Source organism: Pocillopora damicornis, chromosome 4 (genome assembly GCF_964200805.1).
Source record: "Pocillopora damicornis chromosome 4, jaPocDami1.2, whole genome shotgun sequence".
Classification (NCBI taxonomy): Eukaryota; Metazoa; Cnidaria; class Anthozoa; order Scleractinia; family Pocilloporidae; genus Pocillopora; species Pocillopora damicornis.
Genome location: NC_142673.1, coordinates 19,523,000 through 19,545,356, shown reverse-complemented (window position 1 = coordinate 19,545,356; position 22,357 = coordinate 19,523,000). Strand labels below are relative to the sequence as shown.

Below are 22,357 nucleotides of genomic sequence, written 5' to 3'. Positions count from 1 at the left end.
AGTTGTGGCTTTACTTGTGGCTTTACTTTATGCAATTGATTGGGGACCGTAGCTGATAACGCACGCGGCTCAAGAAATTGGTGATCGCACCGGCGTTATGCTGTTGTTGTCGTGGTAATAGGGTAAGGAAGAGAAGAAGTTTTATCTTTCAAAGGTGGATAACTAAGTGGATATTAACTCTTCCGATCACCTATTGTTTCTAAGTCGTTCAATTTTACTCGCGAAAAATGCGTCTCTCGAACTCCACCACAACCGTACGTTCCATTTTTGATGGGAATGTAGATTATTGAAGTAATGCACTGATCGCTAACCTGGCATTTTCAATTAGACTGTCAAATTAAGGCGTTAGTTTATTCTCATCTCTTAAATTCCATCTCTTTGTTAAAGGAACCAGACGAAGTGCAGGTGCAAAGAGAGGTAAGTAGGACTGATAAATGAGAAATTCTGTTAAAACCCAAACAAATCAAGGTCTAACTTCCTTGATGTGCAATACTGTTTGTCTCATTAGAAATATTATTTCAGGTAGTGAAACGAGACTCTTAATTTTGTTTTCAGAGAGACGGGATTACCACCAGGAAAGAGGTACATGTAAGCTTAAAGAAATCAAGAAACTTTAACATTTTTTTTTATGTAACACCAAGAGAATTGATCCAGCGAGCCTTTAGCATGCGAAAACAACAAATGCTTTTAAATTAAATCGATATAGTATCATGATTCTTAGAGTTAGGGAAAATGATGATGAATAATGTCTTTAATCTTATTTTGTCATCCTAGAGACGAAAAGAAACGATGAAGAAATCGGTGATTAAGTATCAGTTAAGGGGCCGCTACTTTGAAAGATATGAGGAAGACAACCTAAGTGGAGATGAGACAACGGATGACAAAAAAGGGAAAGCAGGAAAAAAAGAGAGCTCCCAGTTCATTGAGGAAAACATTAAGTTACTTAAACGATTGGTTGATCGTTAGACGAAGGAGCTTGCCAAACTTAATGAGATGATGGACACATAATTTTCACACCTTTCCCCCCATGTTCAGGAACACTTTGGGTACAGTTTAATACACAACTTAGTGTCAAAAATATAGAATACAATGATACAATGGGTAAGCTATAGGGATAAACACACTTGTAAAAGGATAAATATACAAAGTTAAATAACAAAAATAAGTCAAATCAAGTTTATCTTACATAATTAAGACTCCACTAAAGTACTTGATAAACTTATTATTTAAGTGAGCCCCATAACGCGGAGGGTCCTCCAGTGATTTTTTAAGGGGGAAGGGGAGGTATGGGTACCTACAACTGGAAAGAGGAACGAGGACAAAAGAAAAGAAAAGAGACTCTAAGAAACAAGAAAGTAACAATAACAAAGAAAAATAAAAGATGATTTTTCACACCAAAACCCAAGGAAACTAAGTAAAACTCATCTGCTTCAAAAGATGCGAGGTCTCGGATCGGCGAGCTATGTGACTACTCGATCAGTGTGATTATTTATGTAAACACATATTAAGACTACGTTAACATTAACCAAGCCCAAACAAATCTTGCCACATAAACGTGAACTCTTGCTCTGGCTATTGACCTTCTTGAACATTGTTAGTTCGGACTGAAAGAAGGAGGGGGGAGGGAAGCAAGCTATAGGGATAAACACAGAAAACCTGTTCTAGAGAGGCGGAGGACTGGGGACAAAGGAAACCAAATCAGGAGAACGTCACTTTGATCAAGCTGAGTAACTACTATTATTCATAAGCCAAAGATACAAAGAAAAATCATACATTACCGCTTCATGACAGCACAAATATAGCAATTGATCTTAATACGGGTGAATATGGGGAAAACAGCAGCCAAAGCGGTTATGACAGGCATATTCATTAGCAAACATAGACTAGAAAAAGAATTCGTCCTTTCTTAACAGAAGATTCGAGTTAGTTAGATCCCCCTAAAAATAAATCCCGTTTTCTGCCCGCAAATTGTGGGCTGGTCTTAAATTTTCTTGCAAAAAACCCAAAAATCTTACACATCATCAAAACGGCTTACAGTTTATGTAAATGGATTTACGCAATCCACTTTCGATTTTCGTTATCTCTTTCATCAACAAGCGACTCCTTTCAGTCAAGTTCTCCGTACTGAGTGGTCATCATCTGTTTCAGATATTTCTCAACAGATGATGCTATAGCTTTCCCGCGTTCCTTGTAAAGAAGAAACAGTATCAATTTAGTTTACATTTAATACTAAACTTAGCAATGAACTGCTTCCAACAATGATTCGAATATCGGCATCTATAATATTTCAATTGTAAATGATCCCAAATCGCTGAAAAGGTGTCTGTCTTCACCTTTCTCTTTTCCCTTTTCACAGCGGCCGGTTTGGCAAACTCAATTTGGATTGCGGAGCGCAATCGTGAATTATAAGGCTAATTTGAGACGTTTATCTATACACATAAGACGCATGATCTATTTTTCTTGCAGCCTGGATCTGTTGCCCTTAGTTCATCAGGTAATTGTTATCACTTATACGCATATGTGGTACGACAAAATTAACAATTTACTGAAGTAATTAATCAACAATAACAAACCTCTCCTCGGCTGTATTCGATTTCAGGTTTCCAATAACAAGAACATCTATGAAAAATACAGGAGGAGAAACTATAGCCCGAGGTCTGATGAAAAAGTAAAGAGGAAATGACTTAAAAATCTTAATTGGTGCCATAACTGAGAAGGTTCAAAACAGCTTTCTTTTTTTTACATTAAATCGTTTGCCTAAAATTAAAACAGGAGTTTTTTGATTTGTTTCTTTTTTCCCCTTTTTCCAACGTGAATATCAATGTAGTGGTGTCTACCTTTACTTTTTTCTCATTTATGAATGTGTTTAAGAACAGCTTAAAACGCCTGAACAATTGCCTCTGAAAACAAACTTTATGCTGACTTGTTGTCTCATGCATTGATAGGCGAGCTGTTATTAAGTAATTATGATTTGCAGAAACTCTCAAACATGAGCGAGAGAGTGCGCTGAGAGTTCAGTTCGAACCCAACTCGAGCGAACCCAACTGTTTAATTTCAGATTTTATGAAAACCAGATGACACAATGGAAGGGTCTAAAAGGTGACGCGGCATAAACGCCTAAATAACTGTCGCTGTCAACAAACAGCTAACACGTTCATTCGTACATTGATGAACGAGCTATTATTACGTATTAACGGGATTGCTCGAAACTCTATTGTCTGCTCTCTGCTTGTACATTTGATGGACAGTTCAGTTCCACCGGGTATTCGCAACTGCAGGCAATTTTAAGTAAGGGCAAACTGCAACCAATTAGAGTCCATCGAGGACCCACACGGGAGCTCCAGTGCGACCTAGGTAATTTATGCCATTAAGAAAATAATATGTTCTTCAAACAAAAGCCATTCTGCGCCAGGTGTCTACCTTTACTCTTTTTCTCAACCCTTTTCACAGCAGCCGGTTTGGCAAACTCAGTTTGGTTGTGGAGCGCAATCGTGAATTGTAAGGCTAACCTGAGACGTTTATCTATACTTAAAAGATACATGATCTATTTTTCTTGCAGCCTGGATCTGTTGCCCTTAATAAGTGTTGTCACTTATACGCATATGTGGTAGGACAAAATGATCCATTTACTGAAGTAATTGATCAACTCTAACAAACCTCTCCTCGTTTGTTTTCGGTTTCGGGTTCACAACAACAAAAACATCCATGACAAATACAGGAGGCGATACTATCGCCTGAAGTCTGATGAAAAAGACGGTAAAGAGAAGATTACTTTAAAATCTTAGTTGGTGCCATAACTGACAAGGTTCAAAACAGCTTTCTTTTTTTTACATGAAATCGTTCGCCTAAAATTAAAACACGAGTTTGGGGATTTGTTTCTTTTTTTCCTCTTTTTCTAATGTGGATCTCAGTGTAGTGCTGTCTACCTTTACTTTTTCTTTGCCGTGTTTGGCAAACTATTGATCGTACCGCGCAATCTTGAATTGTGAGGTGAATGTGAGAAATTGGTAGGCTACCTGATCTTTGCTGTCTCGCTCTTCATTTATCTAAGAGAGATAAAAGAAACCTTGTTCAAAAGGACAATATATTACACGTGTAGAAATCATAAAAACTCCCGAAATATTAATTTTCCATGTTTGTGCATGTATCCTATAATCTAAGGCAGAATTGTTCTGAAAATGTTAAACCTACCGATGTATAAACTATGTCTCTAAAATACTGACCAATAACGATAACGACTTTTAAAATCTTGTGAAACGTGAAGTTTACAATCAAGCGCTTCTTTTAATGGTAATGATCGTAGATAGAGCGACGAAAAAAGCGAATTGGCCCCACAGTACCTGGTGTGGATCGCCTTCTTCAACATTCATTTGTACTCCATTGGCTTTATGACTGGCTTGCATCTGAAAGTAAAGAATTGGGAATAATGCCCGTAAGTGAATTATTTAGATCTAGGCAACCCATCGTAGCATTTACCACCATGATCTGGAATGTTTAAAACGCAAAAAAAGGAGACAAACGACAGCCCACTTTCAAAACTCCTCATCACCAGGCTTCTTGCAATAGCAATCAGCCATGGGACTGGGCGCCTGAGATGACGTAACGAAACAACGAGTAAGGTTTACATCTAAATTGGCTCTTTCATTTTGTGTACCTCAGCAGCTCCTCTTCTCTCCTCTCGCTGTTTCTGTCAAAGTAAGAAGCAAAATGACACAAAACATATTTTAGCGCCAACGTAAGTTATTACTCAAGAGACATCCAATGCTTCTGAAGTACGCTTGATAAGATCTGTTGGAATTGACATCTACCCTTGATATTATACGATCTGTTGGAATTTATATTTAGATTCACATGTTACATTTCTCAGAATTACTAGTTGATTTTATCTGTTTCTGTGTGCTTGCGGGATTTAATAAGAGACCAGGTCATATCGAAAAATGTTTCCTCCTGGAGGGGGGGAGGGGGGGGGGGTTAAATGAAGCAAACGGAATTGATTTCTCCGAGCCCTTTTCCTCAGAATCATGATGAAAGTGCAACCAAGATCTCACTAAAAGGATTTTGCAAGTATTCCAAAATCAAAATGGCAATTGCTAACATTTACCTTCTCATTACATTTGCATCCGCAGCATACCGTTGTAATCCTGCAAACGAGGTTTCCAATTATGAATATTAGGACAAAAGAGGTATAATACGCAAGGTTAAAAGGTACTGGTATTGCATTTCCTTTGTCGATATATTCTAACCACATTTGAGCCCTTGAAAACTTCCACTCTTTGTCCTCATCACCCTAAAAACAAAAGTTCAGTTTTTAAGTTAAAATCTATCACATCTAATAACTCACATAAATTTCCCCCAAGTTTGGTAAGATTTTAAGCTTCTTCGTGATCGAATTAGTTAGGTATACTCAGTAATAAAAGGAATTTGGTGATTTATACAAAAGTTGACTCTATTTACTCGAATCCACATTAGTCATGGTACGGACCAATGATAGTGTAGTGATCGACGTGGTTTACGTCACTAAGTACAAAGCCAACTGGCAAACATCATTCGTGGACCTATTATTTCAAGTCAAAATCTGTCACAAACCACAATTTGAGACCTACCATAACTCTTTCGAAGGAGTTATTCATCATGGCGATCAGCATGTTTAAAGCAACGATAGTGGTACAAACCAGGTAGATGAGGAAACCCAAGCGACCAAACAGTTGTGTAAGGTAAAAGGCAGGATCATCAACTGTTACTTTGTCTTCTTCTACGTAGCCAACCAGTAACCAGGCCAAGCCAATAAAAGTGATCTCGTGCCTGAAAAGTTGTGAATTATGAAAAAATGAGGTGTCTTTTTCACTGGTCAGTTCATGTCAACATGTGAACTTGGCGTCTGATGTTTATCTATCTGTCACGTATTACATGGGTAAGTGTTTTTTCGTCTGTCCACTCAACAAATCAAATAAAGCACCTTACATTTCTTTTAGCAATATTTATATATAAAATGATGGATGAAATATTGTCTGTTTGCTTATGGGCGCCCACTCTCCTATATAATATAGCAACCACCTACTGAGCATATGGATGGAACGCCCGGAAATGACTCTCGCCCTCCTCATGAAGTTTCACTTGAGAAACCACATAGTATGAATAAACTTTTACGAGGCCGGTTCCAAATGCCATAAAAAGCATAAGAAAAATGAAAATAAACTTGACCACATCTTTCAGCATTCTGTACAATGAAAGCTGCAAAGGGCCAAGAGTTGAGCTGACTTGAAATGCGTGAGACAGGTGAAAGAACGCTAACACTGTGGCGCTGGCATACAAGACATCTGCCACAATGAAGGCATTCTTCCTCGGTTGCCATTCTTCATGAACGCTTAACCATGTGAGGAGCCACACTATATAAGCTGCCAGGAATAAAGAAAGTGTTATTGCGTCCACGATATTCCACCATTTCGAAAAATAGATACGAAATCCTTGTTTAGGAACTTCCCAAATTTCTTGTAGGAGGAGACCAACCACAAAACAAATGACAAAGACATCTGTGGACAAATCAGAACTGCAGTTCAGTTTAACTTTTATTAAACTTCTTTTGCCAGGATACCAATATCTGCTCCTGGGGGAAACAAATGACTGCCAAAGTAAATTGGAGACACCGTCTCATTATTTGTTGAAAAATTTAATATTTGGTAAATGCTTCACGCTAGCGAGGTGTTGATTAAATTCCTTTAATATCGCAAAAGTTTACTTTTCAGAACATTGCAGTTTGAGGTTTCTATTGATAAAGACAACAAAATTTTTAACCCAAAGAGTAATTGAGCGTATGCGTTCAACCTCTATTTCCCCCCTCCCCCCCCCCCTCCCTTACACACACACACACACCTCCCATTAGTTTAACCATCCAATTCAGGATTATGCATTAAGAAATAAAGAAATAGTCCCAGGCGCTAATTTGAACCGTATCGGCGGAATCAGCCGTTGCTTCTAGCTAATACACTGTAAGTGGTGAAATGGGCACAGAAGAGTGAATCTACAGAACTTACCAACGATTGAAACCCCTGTTGTACTTGTTCTGTAATCGTGTTCAAAGCCGAAAGTTGAGGCAAAAAGCAGGCACAGGAATGCCATGTAAAACATGGTGTGGTTTGCAAACTTATTGTGGGGATGCTCATAAAGTTTCTCTATGATATCACTCCGACAGCGCCATATCTTCATGGGTGGTCGAATGAAAACGCAATACAAAGGAGTAACAAGTAGGATGACAAGAAACTGCCAAAGGTACCAAAAAAATTTCGTTACTATGCTCTTGTCCTGCCAATCCCGTATCTCGTAAAAGATAATCTCATGGAGCATAGCTTGACATCTTGGACTTGAAACAAACTACAAATACGTATAAAGATAAACATATTAGTTTATTAGATCAATAAATAATAATGATGGGGCTTTTTAAGGTCTCAGAGCATTTAGAGAGATGAATTTTTTTCTATCAGTGGGAAATATCTCGGGGAAAAATGCCCTTTTTAAGCTGAAAAGTTTATTAACCTGGGCCGGATTGTTCTAAGTACGATTAAACTAACCGAGGGTTAGCCAACAATTTTTGGCTTAGTTTTTGTAGCTTTGCAGACAGTTTTAATTGGATATAATTTTTCTTCAGTTTTGGGTCACACTAAGGTAAAACCCCTCAGACCTTAGCCTCTAATGAAAACTATATTTTAAGGGCAACTAATAATAGATTCAAAGTTTAATCCTGGATAATCGCTAATCGCCTTTGAACAACTGGGCCCTGATGGATACGCGTTCACTCCTGAGACAGGAAAAACTCAACTTGTACTACCGGAAGATCGAGTATTTCAGTAACAGACTAAGGTTCCCACTCATCGAAGCTTTTTAAGAATGCTTTGATGTAATAAAATGTCTTAACAAGGGAGTTAAGTTTGCGGTCAAACACTGAAAGATAGAGCTTTCTCTTTCACAACTTCCAACCCGCTGATGCTGAACGGAATCAGAAGATATGTCAGAAAACTTTAAATATCACCTGCTTAACAGGAGGAGATCTTTGAAAGACTTTTGTTCAACGATCATCCCTTTGCGAAAACAAGCAGTATGGATTAAACAACCAGCGAGGTTTACATTTAAAAATGATTTCATTGCATCTCAATATTTTCGGCATGGAATATGAATCACCATTTCACCTTATGTAGGATAACATTTTAGATCACGGATTTAACTTTCAATCGGTCGGCGAGCTCCAAACTTAAACATTTCAGCTCGGGTGTTTTGTTGGTCACACCCTTGATGAAATACGAACTGTACTAGGTATGATGAGTTAAAAATAATATGTCTTATGTTATTTCGTTCAAACTCCATGAGAAAAACAAAACCGAATCGGTAATCATCTGAGTAAACTTGCGGAGAATAAAAGAGGCCTACAGTATCACATCAATTGCAAAGTGCTGTCACTGATTTATGATACCAAGAGATTGAAAGATCAGTCTCCATCTCACAAGTCTCACAAGTTAGAGGCCTTTATGGTTTGGACATTGTTGACAGAGTAATAAGGGGCCATTTCTATTATTTGTAGGAAATGGCTGTGTGCAGAAATCAACATTCACATTCCTGCGACGCTAAATAACATCGCCGTTCAATCCCGTTGTATAGTGCAAGTTTAGTGACATGTACATGCGTACTCTCTTTTTTTCTCATTGGTGGTCTAAATAAGGATAACAATTGCTCAAATTTTTATTAAAGTTTAGGAAAGCTAGGCAACTAGTGGAATCATTCAGTTGCAGAACTATATCATGCTTGGTTACGCAGGACTTTTCGAGTGATTGTTTTTGTAATTTCATTACAAATGAAAAAAAATTTAAGGTGGTGAAGAACAAGTATTTCAACCGACGCCAGAAAGAATATTAGATGTGTGGACAGAAAAAACCATCGCATATCTCTTTTTATCAATCTCTATCATTAATATTTACTACCAGTGCAGCGCTTTATTAACCACAAAATATCACTAAAGCGCACGTACCTTCTTTCTTCTCTTATTGACTGCACTCTTGAGAAGGCTCAGACTTTGAATAAAATTCCTGTGTTGATGAGGGTTATTTTGCTGAAGGCAGCCTTCTCCTTTTATATCCATGATCTGGTAAAGTTCATTCTGGGAGGCTTTCTCCAGCACGCCAGCAGCAAACGTTTCGTAAGCCTCCGCCGATTCTCTGTAAACATCTCGGCTATTGTAGTGCTTGAGAGACGACGTTTCATCGAGTAGATATGCATCATGTAGAGAACTTTCTATGACATCCTCCTTCTTTTTCTTTTCTTTTCCAACCAACTTCCTATCTTCCTCGCAAAATTTACACTGACAGTTAGATTTTGTTCTCCATAGCCATTCCAAACCAATGAACAGAGGGTTAGAAATAATTTTGATCCAGTTCAGTTTTGTTTCATCATTTATGCTTTTTTTTCTGATCCTTGCAGTTCGGAGTTCGAACAACAACTACATTTGCACTTGTTGCGACAAAAATTGAACATTTTCGTGCAGCAATCCCAACAAAAATTGAACATTTTTGTGCAGAAATTCCGACAGTCGCACTGAAATCTCCATTCCCTCTGCTGCTCTTTCTTGTTGGCTTCCTTGCAGTCACTTTGGAAGTATTCGTATTCCAGCCGGACCATAGCATGGTTCCTTTCCAGAAGTTTCCAACATTTGAAAGCATCATTTTTCCCGAGGGCATGGAGTAGTTGGTTTGCAAGATTGTTCTCTGGTTTTCTATCATTTTCGTCTTCTCTCTTCAAAATATCTTGCAGAGGACTGTAAACGTCTTCGGCACCTTCTTCCTGCTGTAAATGCACATTTTCGATGGAAACGTCTTGCGCCATAGCAAGACAACTTGAAAACAGGGTGAATTGTTTCAGACAACAGATCTAGTCCGTTCCTCAAATTCCCGGAATTGTAAACGACACTCCTGATTATCAGGCACCGACGCTATAAGGGTGTTTGCGTGACAAAATCGTATTTTCATTGGTAGTTTGGGTTTGTTTCGTGTCATTTGTGCATTTGTAATGTTACTTGGCATGTCAAAAGTTGTTGCTTTAAAGAAAACACATCAATCAAAAATGTTTGGAAACTTACAGGGCCAAAAAAGAGCTCAAACTGATTACCAAGTCGCATCTCTTTTGGTTATTTTTTGGGGCGGGTTGGCTCATGACATCATCCTGGGACTCGATTCAACATTACTCACATTATTTAATTAGAAAGCAGTCGCTCTAAAGCCTAGGAAACAGCTATAAAATTATGCTCGGAAGGTGTGTTGTTGGAGGTTACAGCAATTCAGCTTCTCTAAAAGATGGTTATCTCTCTTCATATCATCCCGAATTCAGAGGACAATCGCCCTGAAGTAAAGAAATGTTGAAGAAAATAGATTGATTTTTCTTGAACGTGTTGACGGGTAGGCGTGAATCCCGCCAATCGCAAGAGATTTTGAATCTTCTGCCTCCAAAGTTTAGCCATGACCAGGATGTCTTTTAATGACTCTCCTTTTCGATATCATAATCGGGATAGCTATTAAATATTGCCCTTGAGCGCGGTTGGCTTTAAATAGAATGCCATTTCTCCATGACAAGAAAGAACTACAGACGGAGCCCAAGAGATCGACCTTGCTCGGCTAAGTAATCTTTAATCTCAATTAGGTGTAACCAATGGCATTCCCTGTCTTAGTTGCCAGTCAATCTTCATGTAGTTGCAAAGCGCGGGGAGAATAACATGAAAACTGTATCAACATTCGAGGCGCACAATAAACTGGAAACCTGTCAAATGGAGATAATTACGAAGGGCAAGCCGGACCATCGCAGAACGAATTTTGCCGTGTGCGTGCTTGTAATTTGCCTTTAGTAATCCCGAAGTGATTTACAAATCCCAAGTCTAACACTCGATTTACGCTAGGCTCATCATATTTTTGCATTGTGAGAAGAAGTCAAACTCTTGAGCTTCTTCTATAGTCCCTTCTTTTCGAGCGCTTCACTTAAAGAGCTACCCGCCGCGTGCTGACGCAAATTTTTCTTCACTGATTTTATTTACCCGTCCTACGGACGCCGCCGAAAAGGAGAGACTGCTTGTTGTCTATTCAGCGGAAGTTAGTCTCTCGTTATCACCTTTGTCAACATCCGTTCTCTTTATCGAGTTATTTTTTTCTTAATAAAAAAAATACTCTATGTTAGCGAGTATAGTGGTACGTTGCTCGCACCAATCAGATCGCCGCATTAGGGTATTTATCTCGTACCAGTCATATCACAGCGTTTGGATATCTTGTACCAATTACAGCATTTGGGTATTTTTTTTCAGTCTTGCAAATGATGTCATGAAATCAGGTGCTGTCGGATGACCTAAATCAGAAATTTTGGGCTCATGTGATAGGTGTTATGGTTTGTGGCCTTCGCCGATCAAGATCGAGATTTATCGGGATATGAAAGGTTTGCATTCAACTTTTTATCATTTTTAAGTTGAGGCTTCTCTTGTATTCAAAAAATTACGCTGCCGTGAGGGATTATTGAAGAAAACTGAAGTTCTAAATTTGCTGACTGAGAGGTATGCACAAAGGGAAATGGAGGGGGGAGGGGGGGGGGGAAGAGAAATGAATTCAAGCCCGGAGCGTGGTCGTTGGAATCTGAGAGAGAACGCATGCAAGGGGGATGATATTGTTGTCTTTGTCCCTTTTTATAAGTTCACGGTAAAACTTCTGATTGGTCTGAGTTAGTAGTTTCCCATAAAATCATTTGTTCCGCGTCTATTTCCATTTCACTTCACGTCACTTTTTCAAGAAACACAGTTGTCGAATAAATTGCCGTCATATTTATTAAGTAATACAATGCCGAAAATAGCCACTTACTTCTGCCTCTTTTTGATACGGATATTAATATAAGTTGGATGTTATCCTCCGTGTTTGGAGTTGTGGCTTTACTTTCTGCAATTGATTGGGGACTGTAGCTAATAATGCATGCGGCTCAAGAAATTGGTGATCACCAGCGTTATGCTATAGTTGTCATGGTAATAGGGTAAGGAAGAGAAGAAGTTTTATCTTTTGTAGATCACTAAGAGGATATTTATTGTTCTGATCAACTATTGTTTCTAAGTCGTTCAATATTAATCGGGAAATATGCGTCTCTCGAACTACACAAAACCGTACGTTTCATTTTAGAAGGGAGCGTAGATTATTGAAGTAAGACACCGATCGCTGACCTGGCATTTACAATTAGACTGTCAAATTGAGGCGTTAATTTATTCTCATTTCTAAAATTTCATCTCTTTGTTAAAGGAACCAGACGAAGTGTAAGCGCCAAGAGAGGTAAGCAGGACTGATAAATGAGAAATTCTGTTAAAACCCAAACAAATCAAGGTCTAACTTCCTAGATATACAATCCTATTTTTCTCATTAGAAATGCAATCCTATTTGTCTCATTATTTCAGGTAATGAAATTTGACTCTTAATTTTGTTTTCGGACGAGATTACCGCTTAAAGTAATGTTTTTGATGTAACACCAAGAGAATTGATCCAGCGAGCCTTGTAGCATGCGAAAACAACAAATGCTCCTAAATTAAATCGATAGAATATCATGATATAGAGAGCGGGGGAAAATAATGATGAATAAAGTCTTTAATCTTATTACGTCATTCTAGAGACGAAAAGAAACGATGGAGAAATTGGTGATGAGATATTTATGGGGCCGCTACTTTGAAAAATGAGAGGAAGACAACTTATGTGGAGATGACACAACGGATGACAAAAGGGGGAAAGCGGGAAAAGAAAAGAGTTCCCAATTCATTGAGGAAAACATTAAGTTACTTAAACGATTGGTTGATCGTCATACGATGGAGCTTGCCAAACTTAATATGGTGATGGACACATTAGTGAAGAGATAATGGCACTGACTGTTGCTTTACTGAACATTTTGTCATATCTTTCCAATTGTTTCTTCTCATGTACTGTCAACCAGAATCTATGGAGCAAGGATTAGAGGTCCTCACTCTTTCACGTTTATCTTAAATTCACGATTACAGAGAAGGGAACAGAATACAAATGAAGATAGAGTAGAACAAATAACTCAGACTTCATAAACTACACCAGTAATAACAATTATTCTTTCAAGATAACTATTTACTGAGATTTTCCGGGACTGGTTTCCCAAGAGTTAATGAGTTATATTTCCTTACGCGTTTGTGTGGCTATTTACTACCCCTCTGCCAATTTAAAAAATCATTATTGATTTGCTAGATTAACATCACCACTAATTGTGCTCGGAACGAACCGTCTGTTAGTTCTCACTTTCAAAGATTGTAGTAGAGACAACGTATTCGAGAGTCTAGTGATTTCACCCCATGTTCAGGAACACTTTGGGTGTAATTTAATACACAACTGAGCGTCAAAAATATAGAATAAAATGATACAATGGGTAAGCTATAGGGATAAACACACTTGTAAAAGGATAAATATACAAAGTTAAATAATAAAAATAAGTCAAATCAAGTTTATCATACATAATTAAGACTCCACTAAAGTACTTGATAAACTTATTATTTAAGTGAGCCCCATAACGCGGAAGGTCCTCCAGTAATTTTTTAAGGGAGAAGGGGAGGTATGGGTACCTACAACTGGAAAAAGGAACGAGGGCAAAATAAAAGAAACTCTAAGAAAAAAGGAAGTAAAAATAACAAAGAAAAAGAAAAGATGATTTTTCACACCAAAACCCAAGTGAACTAAGTAGAACTCATCTGCCTCAAAAGAAGCGAGGTTTCGGATCGGCAAGTTGTGTGACTGCTCGATGTGATTTATACAAACACAAACTAAGACTACGTCAACATTAACCACACCCAAACAAATCTTGTTACAAAAACGTGCTCTCTTCCTCTGGCTATTAACATTCCTGAAAGTTGGTAGTTCGGACTGAAAGGAGAAGGGGAGGGGGCGTGCCGATCTGAAACCCTGCACTAGGGGGGCGGAGGACAGGGGACAAAGGAAACCAAATCAAGAAAACGCCACTTTATCATACTGAGTAACTACTACTATTCAGAAGTCAAAGATAAAAAGAATAATCATACATTACCGCTGCATGACAGCACAAATGAAGCAATTGATATAAAGACGGGTGAATATGGGGAAAACAGCAGCCAAAGCGGTTATAATGGATATATACATTAGCAAACATAGACCAGAAATCTGAAGAATTCGTCCTTTCTTAACACAAAATACGAGTTCGTTAGATCCCCCCAAAAATTACATTAAACTAACTACGATAAATTCCGTTTCCTACCCGCACTTTAAATTGTGGGCCGGTCTTAAATTTTCTTGTAATAAAAACAAAAATCTTATACATCATCAAAACAGCCTACAGTTCCTGTAAATGGGTTTACGCAACCCTCTTTCGATTTCGGTCATCTCTTTCATCAACAAGTGACTCCTTTAAAGTCCTCCGTGCTAAGTGTTCCTCATCTGGTTCACATACTTTTTAACACATGATGCTATAACTTTCCCGCGTCCCTTATAAAGAAGAAACAGTACCAATTTAGTATTATAGTAAAAACTAAACTTAGCAATGAACTGCTTCCAACAACGATTGGAATATCTGCATCTGTGATATTTAAATTGTAAATGATCCCAAATCGCTGAAAAGGTGTTTGTCTTCACCTTTCTCTTTTCCCTTTTTACAGCAGTCGGTTTGGCAAACTCAGTTTGGATTGCGTAAGGCAAGGTTTGCGTTTGGCAAGGCTCGCTGGATCAAATGGCTTGCATCTAAAAGTAAAGAATTGCACTTCTGGGTGGTACTTATCGTAGATAAAGCGACGGAAAAAGCAAATTTGCCTCAAAATTTGTCTTCACCTTTCTCTTTTCCCTTTTTACAGCAGCCGGTTTGGCAAATTCAATTTGGATTGCGGAGCGCAATCTTGAATTGTAAGGCTAATTTGAGACGTGTATCTATACACATAAGACGCATGATCTATTTTTCTTGCAGCCTGGATCTATTGGCCTTAGTTTATCAGGTAAGTGTTGTCACTTATACGCATATGTGGTACGACAAAATGATCCATTTACTGAAGTAATTTATCAACATTAACAAACCTCTCCTCGGTTGTATTCGATTTCAGGTTTACAATAACAGGAACATCCATCACAAATACAGGAGGCAAAACTATAGCCCGAGGTCTGACGAAAAAATAAAGAAGAAATAACTTAAAAATATTAGTTGGTGCTATAACCGAGAAGGTTCAAAACAGCTTTCTTTTTTTTTTCATTAAATCGTTTGCCTAAAGTTAAAACACGAGTTTTGTGATTTGTCTCTAGTTTTCCCCTTTTTCTACCGTGAATTGCAATGTAGTGGTGTCTACCTTTACTCAGTTTTTTTCTATTCCTTTTTCACAGCAGTCGGTTTGGCAAACTCAGTTTGGATTGCGTAGGGCAATTGGGAATTGTGAGGCTAATTTGAAACGTTTATTTATACAAAAAAGATACATGATCTATTTCTCTTACAGCCTGGATCTGTTGCCCTTAGTTCATCAGCTAAGTGTTGTCACTTATACGCATATGTGGTACGACAAAATGATCCATTTACTGACCTCTTTTCGTTTGTTTTCGGTTTCGGGTTTACAATAACAAAAACATCCATGAAAAATACAGCAGGCGATACTATCACCTGAAGTCTGATGAAAAAGTAAAGAGGAAATGACTTAAAAATATTAATTGGTGCTGTAACCGAGAAGGTTCAAAACAGCTTCCTTATTTTTACATTAAATCGTTTGCCTAAAGTTAAAACACGAGTTTTGTGATTTGTCTCTAGTTTTCCCCTTTTTCTACCGTGAATTGCAATGTAGTGGTATCTACCTTTAATCAGTTTTTTTCTATTCCTTTTTCACAGCAGTCGGTTTGGCAAACTCAGTTTGGATTGCGTAGGGCAATTGGGAATTGTGAGGCTAATTTGAGACGTTTATTTATACAAAAAAGATACATGATCTATTTCTCTTACAGCCTGGATCTGTTGCCCTTAGTTCATCAGCTAAGTGTTGTCACTTATACGCATATGTGGTACAACAAAATGATCCATTTACTGACCTCTTTTCGTTTGTTTTCGGTTTCGGATTTACAACAACAAAAACATCCATGACAAATACAGCAGGCGATACTATCGCCTGAAGTCTGATGAAAAAGTAAAGAGAAAATGACTTAAAAATATTAATTGGTGCTGTAACCGAGAAGGTTCAAAACAGCTTCCTTATTTTTACATTAAATCATTTGCATAAAATGAAAACAAGAGTTTCGTGATTTGTCTCTTATTTTTCCCTTTTTCTAATGAGGATCTCAATGTGTTGGTGACTTTTTTCCTTTGCCATATTTGGTAAACTATTGACTGCGGAGCGCAATCGTGAATTGTGAGGTGAAAGTAAGAAATGGGATCTTAATCCTACCTGATCTTTACTTCCTTGCTCTACATTTTGCTCTACCTGTTGTGGATTGTCTTCTTCAACATTCTCTTCTGCTCTAGTGGGTTTAGGACTGGCTTGCAACTAAAAGTAAAGAATTAGGAAATCTGCCAGTTAATGAGTTATGCAGATCTAGACAACCTATCTTAAGATTACCACCATGATCTTGAATGCTTAAAGCGCAAACAAAGGAGGCAAACGCCAGCCCACTTTCAAAACTCCTCATCACCAGGCTTCTTGCAATAGGAATCGGCCAGCGTACTGGGCGCCCGAGATGACGTAACGAAACAACGAGTAAGGTTTAAATCGAAATTGTCTTTTTCATTTTGCGTACCTCAACAGTTCCTTTTCTCTCCTCTCGCTGTTTCCGTCAAAGTAAGCAGCAAAATGAAACAAAACATATTTTAGCACCAACGTCAGTTGTCACTCAAGAGACATGCAATGCTTCTGTAGTAAACTTGTTAAGACCTGTTGGAATTGAAATCTACACTTGATAATATAAGATCTGTTGGAATTTATATTTGCATTTACATGTTACATTTCCCAGAATTACTAGTTAATTTTATCTGTTTCTGTGTGCTCGCGGGATTTAATAAGAGACCAGCGAAAAATGTTTGTTGTTGAAAGTGCAACCAAGATCTCACTAAAAGGATTTTGCAAGTATTCCAAAATCAAAATGGCAATTGCTAACATTTACCTTCTCATTACATTTGCATCCGCAGCATTTCGTTTTAATACAGCAAACCAATTTTCCAATTATGAGTATTAGGATAAAAAAGGTATAATACAGAAGGTTAAAAGGTACTGGTATTGCATTTCCTTTGTCGATATATTCTAACCACATTTGAGCCCTTGAAAACTTCCACTCTTTGTCCTCATCACCCTAAAAACCAAAGTTCATTTTCTAAGTTAAAATCTATCACATGTAATAACTCACATAAATTTCCCCCAAGGTTTGGAAAGAGTTTAAGCTTATCCGTGATCGACTGACTAGGTAGGTATACTCAGTAATAAGAGGAATTTAGTGATTTTATGCGAAGGTTGACTGAATTCCCTCGAATTCATATGATTCGTCATGCTACGGATCAATCATGATGATAGTGTGCTAATCAACGTAGTTTATGTCACTGAGTAAAAAGCCAACTAGCAAACATCATTCTCGGAACTATTATATCAAGTCAAAATCTGTCACAAACCACAACTTGAGACCTACCATAACTCTGTCGAAGGAGTTATTCATCATGGCGATCAGCATGTTCAAAGCAACGATAACGGTACAAACCAGGTAGATGAGGAAACCCAAGCGACCAAACAGTTGTGTAAGGTAAAAGGCAGGATCATCAACCCTTATTTTGTCTTCTTCCACATAGCCAACCAGTAACCAGATCAAGCTAATAAAAGTGATCTCGTGCCTGAAAGTTTCGAATGATGAAAATATGAGATATCTTTTTCACTGGTCAGCTAATCTATACGTCTGGCCCCGATTGTTTGAAGATGGGGATAACGCTATGCACTGGATAAAACTCTATACGGTGTTTGACGCTATACATTTTGCTATTACTTATCCACTGGATAGTAATTTATCCGTTGGATAGCGTTATCCACCTTTAAACAACTGGGCCCTGATGTTTGTCTATCTGTCCGATTACATGGACATAAGTCTTTCTTCGTCCGTCCACTCATCAAATCAATTAAAGCGCTTTAAATTTCTTTTAGCAATATTTTTCTATAAAATTATAGATGAAATATTGTATGTTTGCTTATGGGCGCCCACTCTCTTATATAAATATCGCAATAGTATCCACCTACTCAGCATATGGATGGAAGTCCTGGAATTTGCTCTCGCCCTCTTCACGAAGTTTCGCTTGGGAGACCACATAGTATGAATAAATTTTTATGAGGCCAGTTGCAAATGCAATGAAAAGCATCAGAAAAATGAAAAGAAACTTGGTCACATCTTTCAGCATTCTGTACAATGAAAGCTGCAAAGGGCCAAGAGTTGAGCTGACTTGAAACGCGTGAGCTAGGTGAAAGAACGCTAACACTGTGGCACTTGCATACAAGACATCTGCCACGATGAAGGCATTCTTCCTCGGTTGCCATTCTTTATAAACGCTTAGCCATGTGGAGAGCCATACTATATAAGCTGCCAGGAGTGTAATAAATGTTATTGTGTCCACGACATTCCACCATTTCGAGATGTAGATGCGGAATCCTTGTTTAGAAACTTCCCAAATTTCCTGTAGAAGGAAACCGACCAAAAAGACAAGGACAGCATAATCTGTGGACGAATCAGAACGGAACGCAAATGACTCTGCAAAAATCAACTGGAGACGCTGTTTCATTATTTGTTGAAAAATTTAATATTTGGTAAGTGCTTCATGCTAACAAAATGTTGATTAAATTCCTTTAATGTCGCAGAAGTTCACTTTTCAGAAACTTGCAGTTCGAGATTACTACAAGTCAGGATTATGCATTGCGAAATAAAGAAATAGTCCCGGGCACTAATTTGAGCTTGAACGGTATCAGCAGAATTAGCTGTTGCTCTTAGCTAATACACTGTTAGTGGTGAAATAGGCACTGAAGAATCAATCTACACAACTTACCAATGGATGAAAGCCCTGTTGTGCTTTTTCTGTACTCGTGTTCAAAGCCGAAAGTTGAGGCGAAAAGCAGCCCCAGGAATACAATGTAAAAACTGATGTGGTTTGCAAACTTATTGTAGGGATGCTCATATAACTTCTCTACGTACGCAAGGCATCCGTTATCACTCCGACTGCACCATATCTTCATGACTGGTCGAGCAAAAACCCAAAACAAAGGAGTAAGAAGTAAGATGACGAAAAACTGCAAAAGGGACCAAAAAAATTTTTTTGCCATGCTCTTGTCCTGCCAATCCCGCATCTTGTAAAAAATAATCGCATCGAGGATAGCTTGACATCTTGGACTTGAAACAAACTACAAGTAAATATAGAGATAGACGTATTAGTTTATCAGAACAAGAAATGATGCTGATTGGGCTTTTACGCCTCAGAGCATTCAAAGAGATGAATTTTTTTCAATCAGTGGGAGGTTTCTAAGGTTTAAGGACAAAAGTTTATTAACCCGGGCCGGATTGTACATAGTACGATTAAGCTAACCGAGGGTTAGCCACCAGTTTTTAGTTTAATTTGTGTAGCTTTGCAGACAATTTTAATTGGATATATTTTTTCCATCAGTTTTGTGTCACACTAAGGTAAAACCCTTAATACTTAGACCCTAATACAAACTTTATTTCAAGGGCAACTAATTACAAGTTAAAAGTTTCATCCTGGATAATCGCAAACCACCTTTTGAACAACCGGGCCCTGATGGATACACGTTCAGCCTTGAGACAGAAAAACTCAACTTGTTCAGCCGGAATATCAAGTATTTTAGTAACAGACAAAGGAAACTTTGAAAGAATGCTTTGATGTAATAAAATCTCTGTAAAAGGAAATCGTTGAAAGACTTTTGCTGCAACGATCATTCCTTTACGAAAACAAGCAGTATGTATTAAGACCACCATCGAAGTTGATAGGCACTGAAAGTGTATAATTTAACTGCATTTCATATGAATCACCATTTCACCTTATGTAGAATAACACTTAACTCACGGATCTAACGTTTGGTCGGCGAGCTCCAAACTTAAACATTTCAGCTTGGGTGTTTTGTTGCTCACACCCTTAATGAAATGCAAATTGTACTAGATACGATGGGTTAAAAATAATTTGCCTGATGTTATCTCGTTCAAACTCCATTAGTAAAACAAAGCCGAATCTTTAATCATCTGATTAAACTTGTGGAGAATAAAGGAGGCCTACAGTATCAATTACTACGTGCTGTCACTGATTTATGTTACCAAGAGATTTAAAGATCGGTCTCCATCACACGAGATTTGGAAATTGTTGGCAGAGTAATGAGGGGTCATTTCTGATATTTCTAAGAAATGGTTGAGTGCAGAAATCAATATTCACATTCCTGCGGCGCTAAACAACATCGTCGTTTAATCCCGAGAGCATACCTTCTTCCTTCCCTTATTGACTGCACTCTTGAGAAGGCTCAGACTTTGAATAAAATTTCTGTGTTGATTAGGATTATTTTTCAGCAGGCAGCCCTCTCCTTTTATATCCATGATCTGGTAAAGTTCATTCTGGGAGGCTTTCTCCAGCACGCCAACAGCAAACGTTTCGTAAGCCTCCGCCGATTCTCTGTAAACATCTCGGCTATTGTAGTGCTTGAGAGACGACGTTTCATCGAGTAGATATGCATCATGTAGAGAACTTTCTATGACATCCTCCTTCTTTTTCTTTTCTTTTCCATCCAACTTCCTATCTTCCTGGCAAAATTTACACGGACAGTTAGATTTTGTTCTCCATAGCCATTCCAAACCAATGAACAGAGGGTTAAAGAGAATTTTGATCCAGTTAAGTTTCGTTTCATCATTTATGCTGTCTTCTTCTGATCCTTGCGGTTCGGAGCTTTGTTGCTCGTCGTTAGACTCTTTCGAAGAGTTCGAACAACAACGAGGTTTGCGCTTGTTGAGACAAAAGTTACACATTTTCGTGCAGCAATCCCGACAGTCGCACCAAAATCTCCCTTCCCTCTGCTGCTCTTTCTTGTTGGCTTCCTTGCAGTCATTTCGGAAGTTTTCGTATTCTGACAAGACCGTATCATGGCCACCTTCTAGAAGTTTCAAGCATTTTAAAGCATCCTTCTCCCCGAGGGCTTGAAGTAGATTAGTTGCAAGATCGTTCGAATTCTTTGGCGTTTGATCATTCAGATAACTGTAAACGTATTCGGCACCTCTTAAACTCACTTTTTCGGTGGAAACGTCTTGCGCCATAGCAAAACAACTTGAATTTTGAATTTTTCAGACAACAGAACTAGCTTGTTCCTTAAATTCCCAGAATTAAAGACGACAGTTCTAATTATCAGGGTGTTAACGTGACAAAATCGTATTTTCATTGGTAGTTGGGTTTGTTTCGGGTCATTTGTGCTTTTATAATGTATGTTACTTGACAGGTCTTGCGCCACAGCAAGACAACTTGAATATAGAGTGAATATTTCAGACAACAGAACTAGTCAGTTCCTCAAATTCCCGGAATTGAAGGTGGCAGTCCTGATTATCAGGGTGTTAACGTGACAAAATCGCATTTTCGTTGGTAGTTTGGGTTTGTTTCGTGTCATTTGCATTGTGCATTAATTATGTTACTTGGCATTTTAACAGCTGTTGCTTTAAAGAAAACACATCAATCAAAATAGCTTAGAAGCTTACGTGGCCGAAAAGAGCTCAAACTTATAACCAAGTCGAAAAAGGTGATGTCGCATCTCTTTTGGTTATTTTTTGGGGGCGGGTTGGCTCGTGACATTATCCTGGGACTCGATTCAACATTACTCATAGTATTCAGTTAGAGAGCAGTCGCTCTTAAGCCTATGAAAGAGCTATAGATTTATGCTCGGAAGGTGTGTTGTTGGAGATTACAGCAATACAGCTTCCCTAAAAGATGGTTCGCTCTTCATATCATCCCGAAATGAGAGGACAACCACCCTGAAGTAAAGAAACGCTGAAGAAAATAGATTGATTTTTCTTGAACGTGTTGACGCGTCGGCGTGACTCCCGTCATTCGCAAGCGATTTTGAATCTTCTGCCTCCAAAGTTTAGCCATGACCAGGATATCTTTTAATGACTGTCCTTTTCGATATCATAATCGGGATGACTTTTAAATATTGCCCTTGAGCGCGGTTGGCTGTGAATAATATGCTATTTCTCTATGACAAGAAGGAACTACAGACTAAGCCCAAGCGATCGACCTTGCTCGGCTAAGTGATCTTTAATCTCAATAAGTTGTAGCCAACGGCATTCCCTGTCTTAGTTGCCAGTCAATC

At 38.3% G+C, this 22,357-nt stretch overlaps 1 protein-coding gene and 2 long non-coding RNA genes across 6 annotated transcripts in view; 2 read left to right on the top strand and 1 right to left on the bottom strand.

The window, feature by feature from the left end:
* Positions 1 to 1,106, top strand: part of LOC113677416 (uncharacterized) — a 38,161-nt gene extending 37,055 nt beyond the window's left edge. The window contains exons 2-4 of the long non-coding RNA XR_016186083.1: positions 388 to 417; positions 556 to 582; positions 775 to 1,106. This is a non-coding gene — a long non-coding RNA (uncharacterized LOC113677416). The remainder of the gene's footprint in view (positions 1 to 387; positions 418 to 555; positions 583 to 774) is intronic.
* On the bottom strand, positions 1,009 to 21,577 carry LOC149047168 (short transient receptor potential channel 2-like). Of its 4 annotated transcripts, none has more exons than XM_089204736.1 (11): positions 20,493 to 21,577; positions 19,057 to 19,408; positions 18,260 to 18,731; positions 17,664 to 17,862; positions 17,148 to 17,333; positions 16,785 to 16,811; positions 16,436 to 16,534; positions 16,083 to 16,166; positions 15,590 to 15,673; positions 15,096 to 15,179; positions 1,009 to 2,187 (listed from the first exon to the last, which is right to left on the bottom strand). In XM_089204736.1, exons 1-11 carry the CDS (start codon positions 21,312 to 21,314, stop codon positions 2,107 to 2,109), a joined length of 2,490 nt encoding a protein of 829 aa, XP_089060862.1. In that variant the 5' UTR covers positions 21,315 to 21,577; the 3' UTR covers positions 1,009 to 2,106. The 4 variants fall into 4 exon arrangements, with proteins under 4 accessions (XP_089060862.1, XP_089060864.1, XP_089060865.1 ...); XM_089204738.1 differs by lacking the exons at positions 15,096 to 15,179; positions 15,590 to 15,673; positions 16,083 to 16,166; ... (5 more) ...; positions 19,057 to 19,408; positions 20,493 to 21,577 and adding exons at positions 2,574 to 2,657; positions 3,658 to 3,741; positions 4,017 to 4,046; ... (5 more) ...; positions 7,032 to 7,368; positions 9,014 to 9,995; XM_089204737.1 differs by lacking the exon at positions 1,009 to 2,187 and adding an exon at positions 13,341 to 14,516.
* On the top strand, positions 12,188 to 13,503 carry LOC149047169 (uncharacterized). The gene is made up of 2 exons (XR_016186086.1): positions 12,188 to 12,326; positions 12,659 to 13,503. It is a non-coding gene; the product is annotated as an uncharacterized LOC149047169 (long non-coding RNA).
* Positions 21,578 to 22,357: the final 780 nt, after the last annotated feature.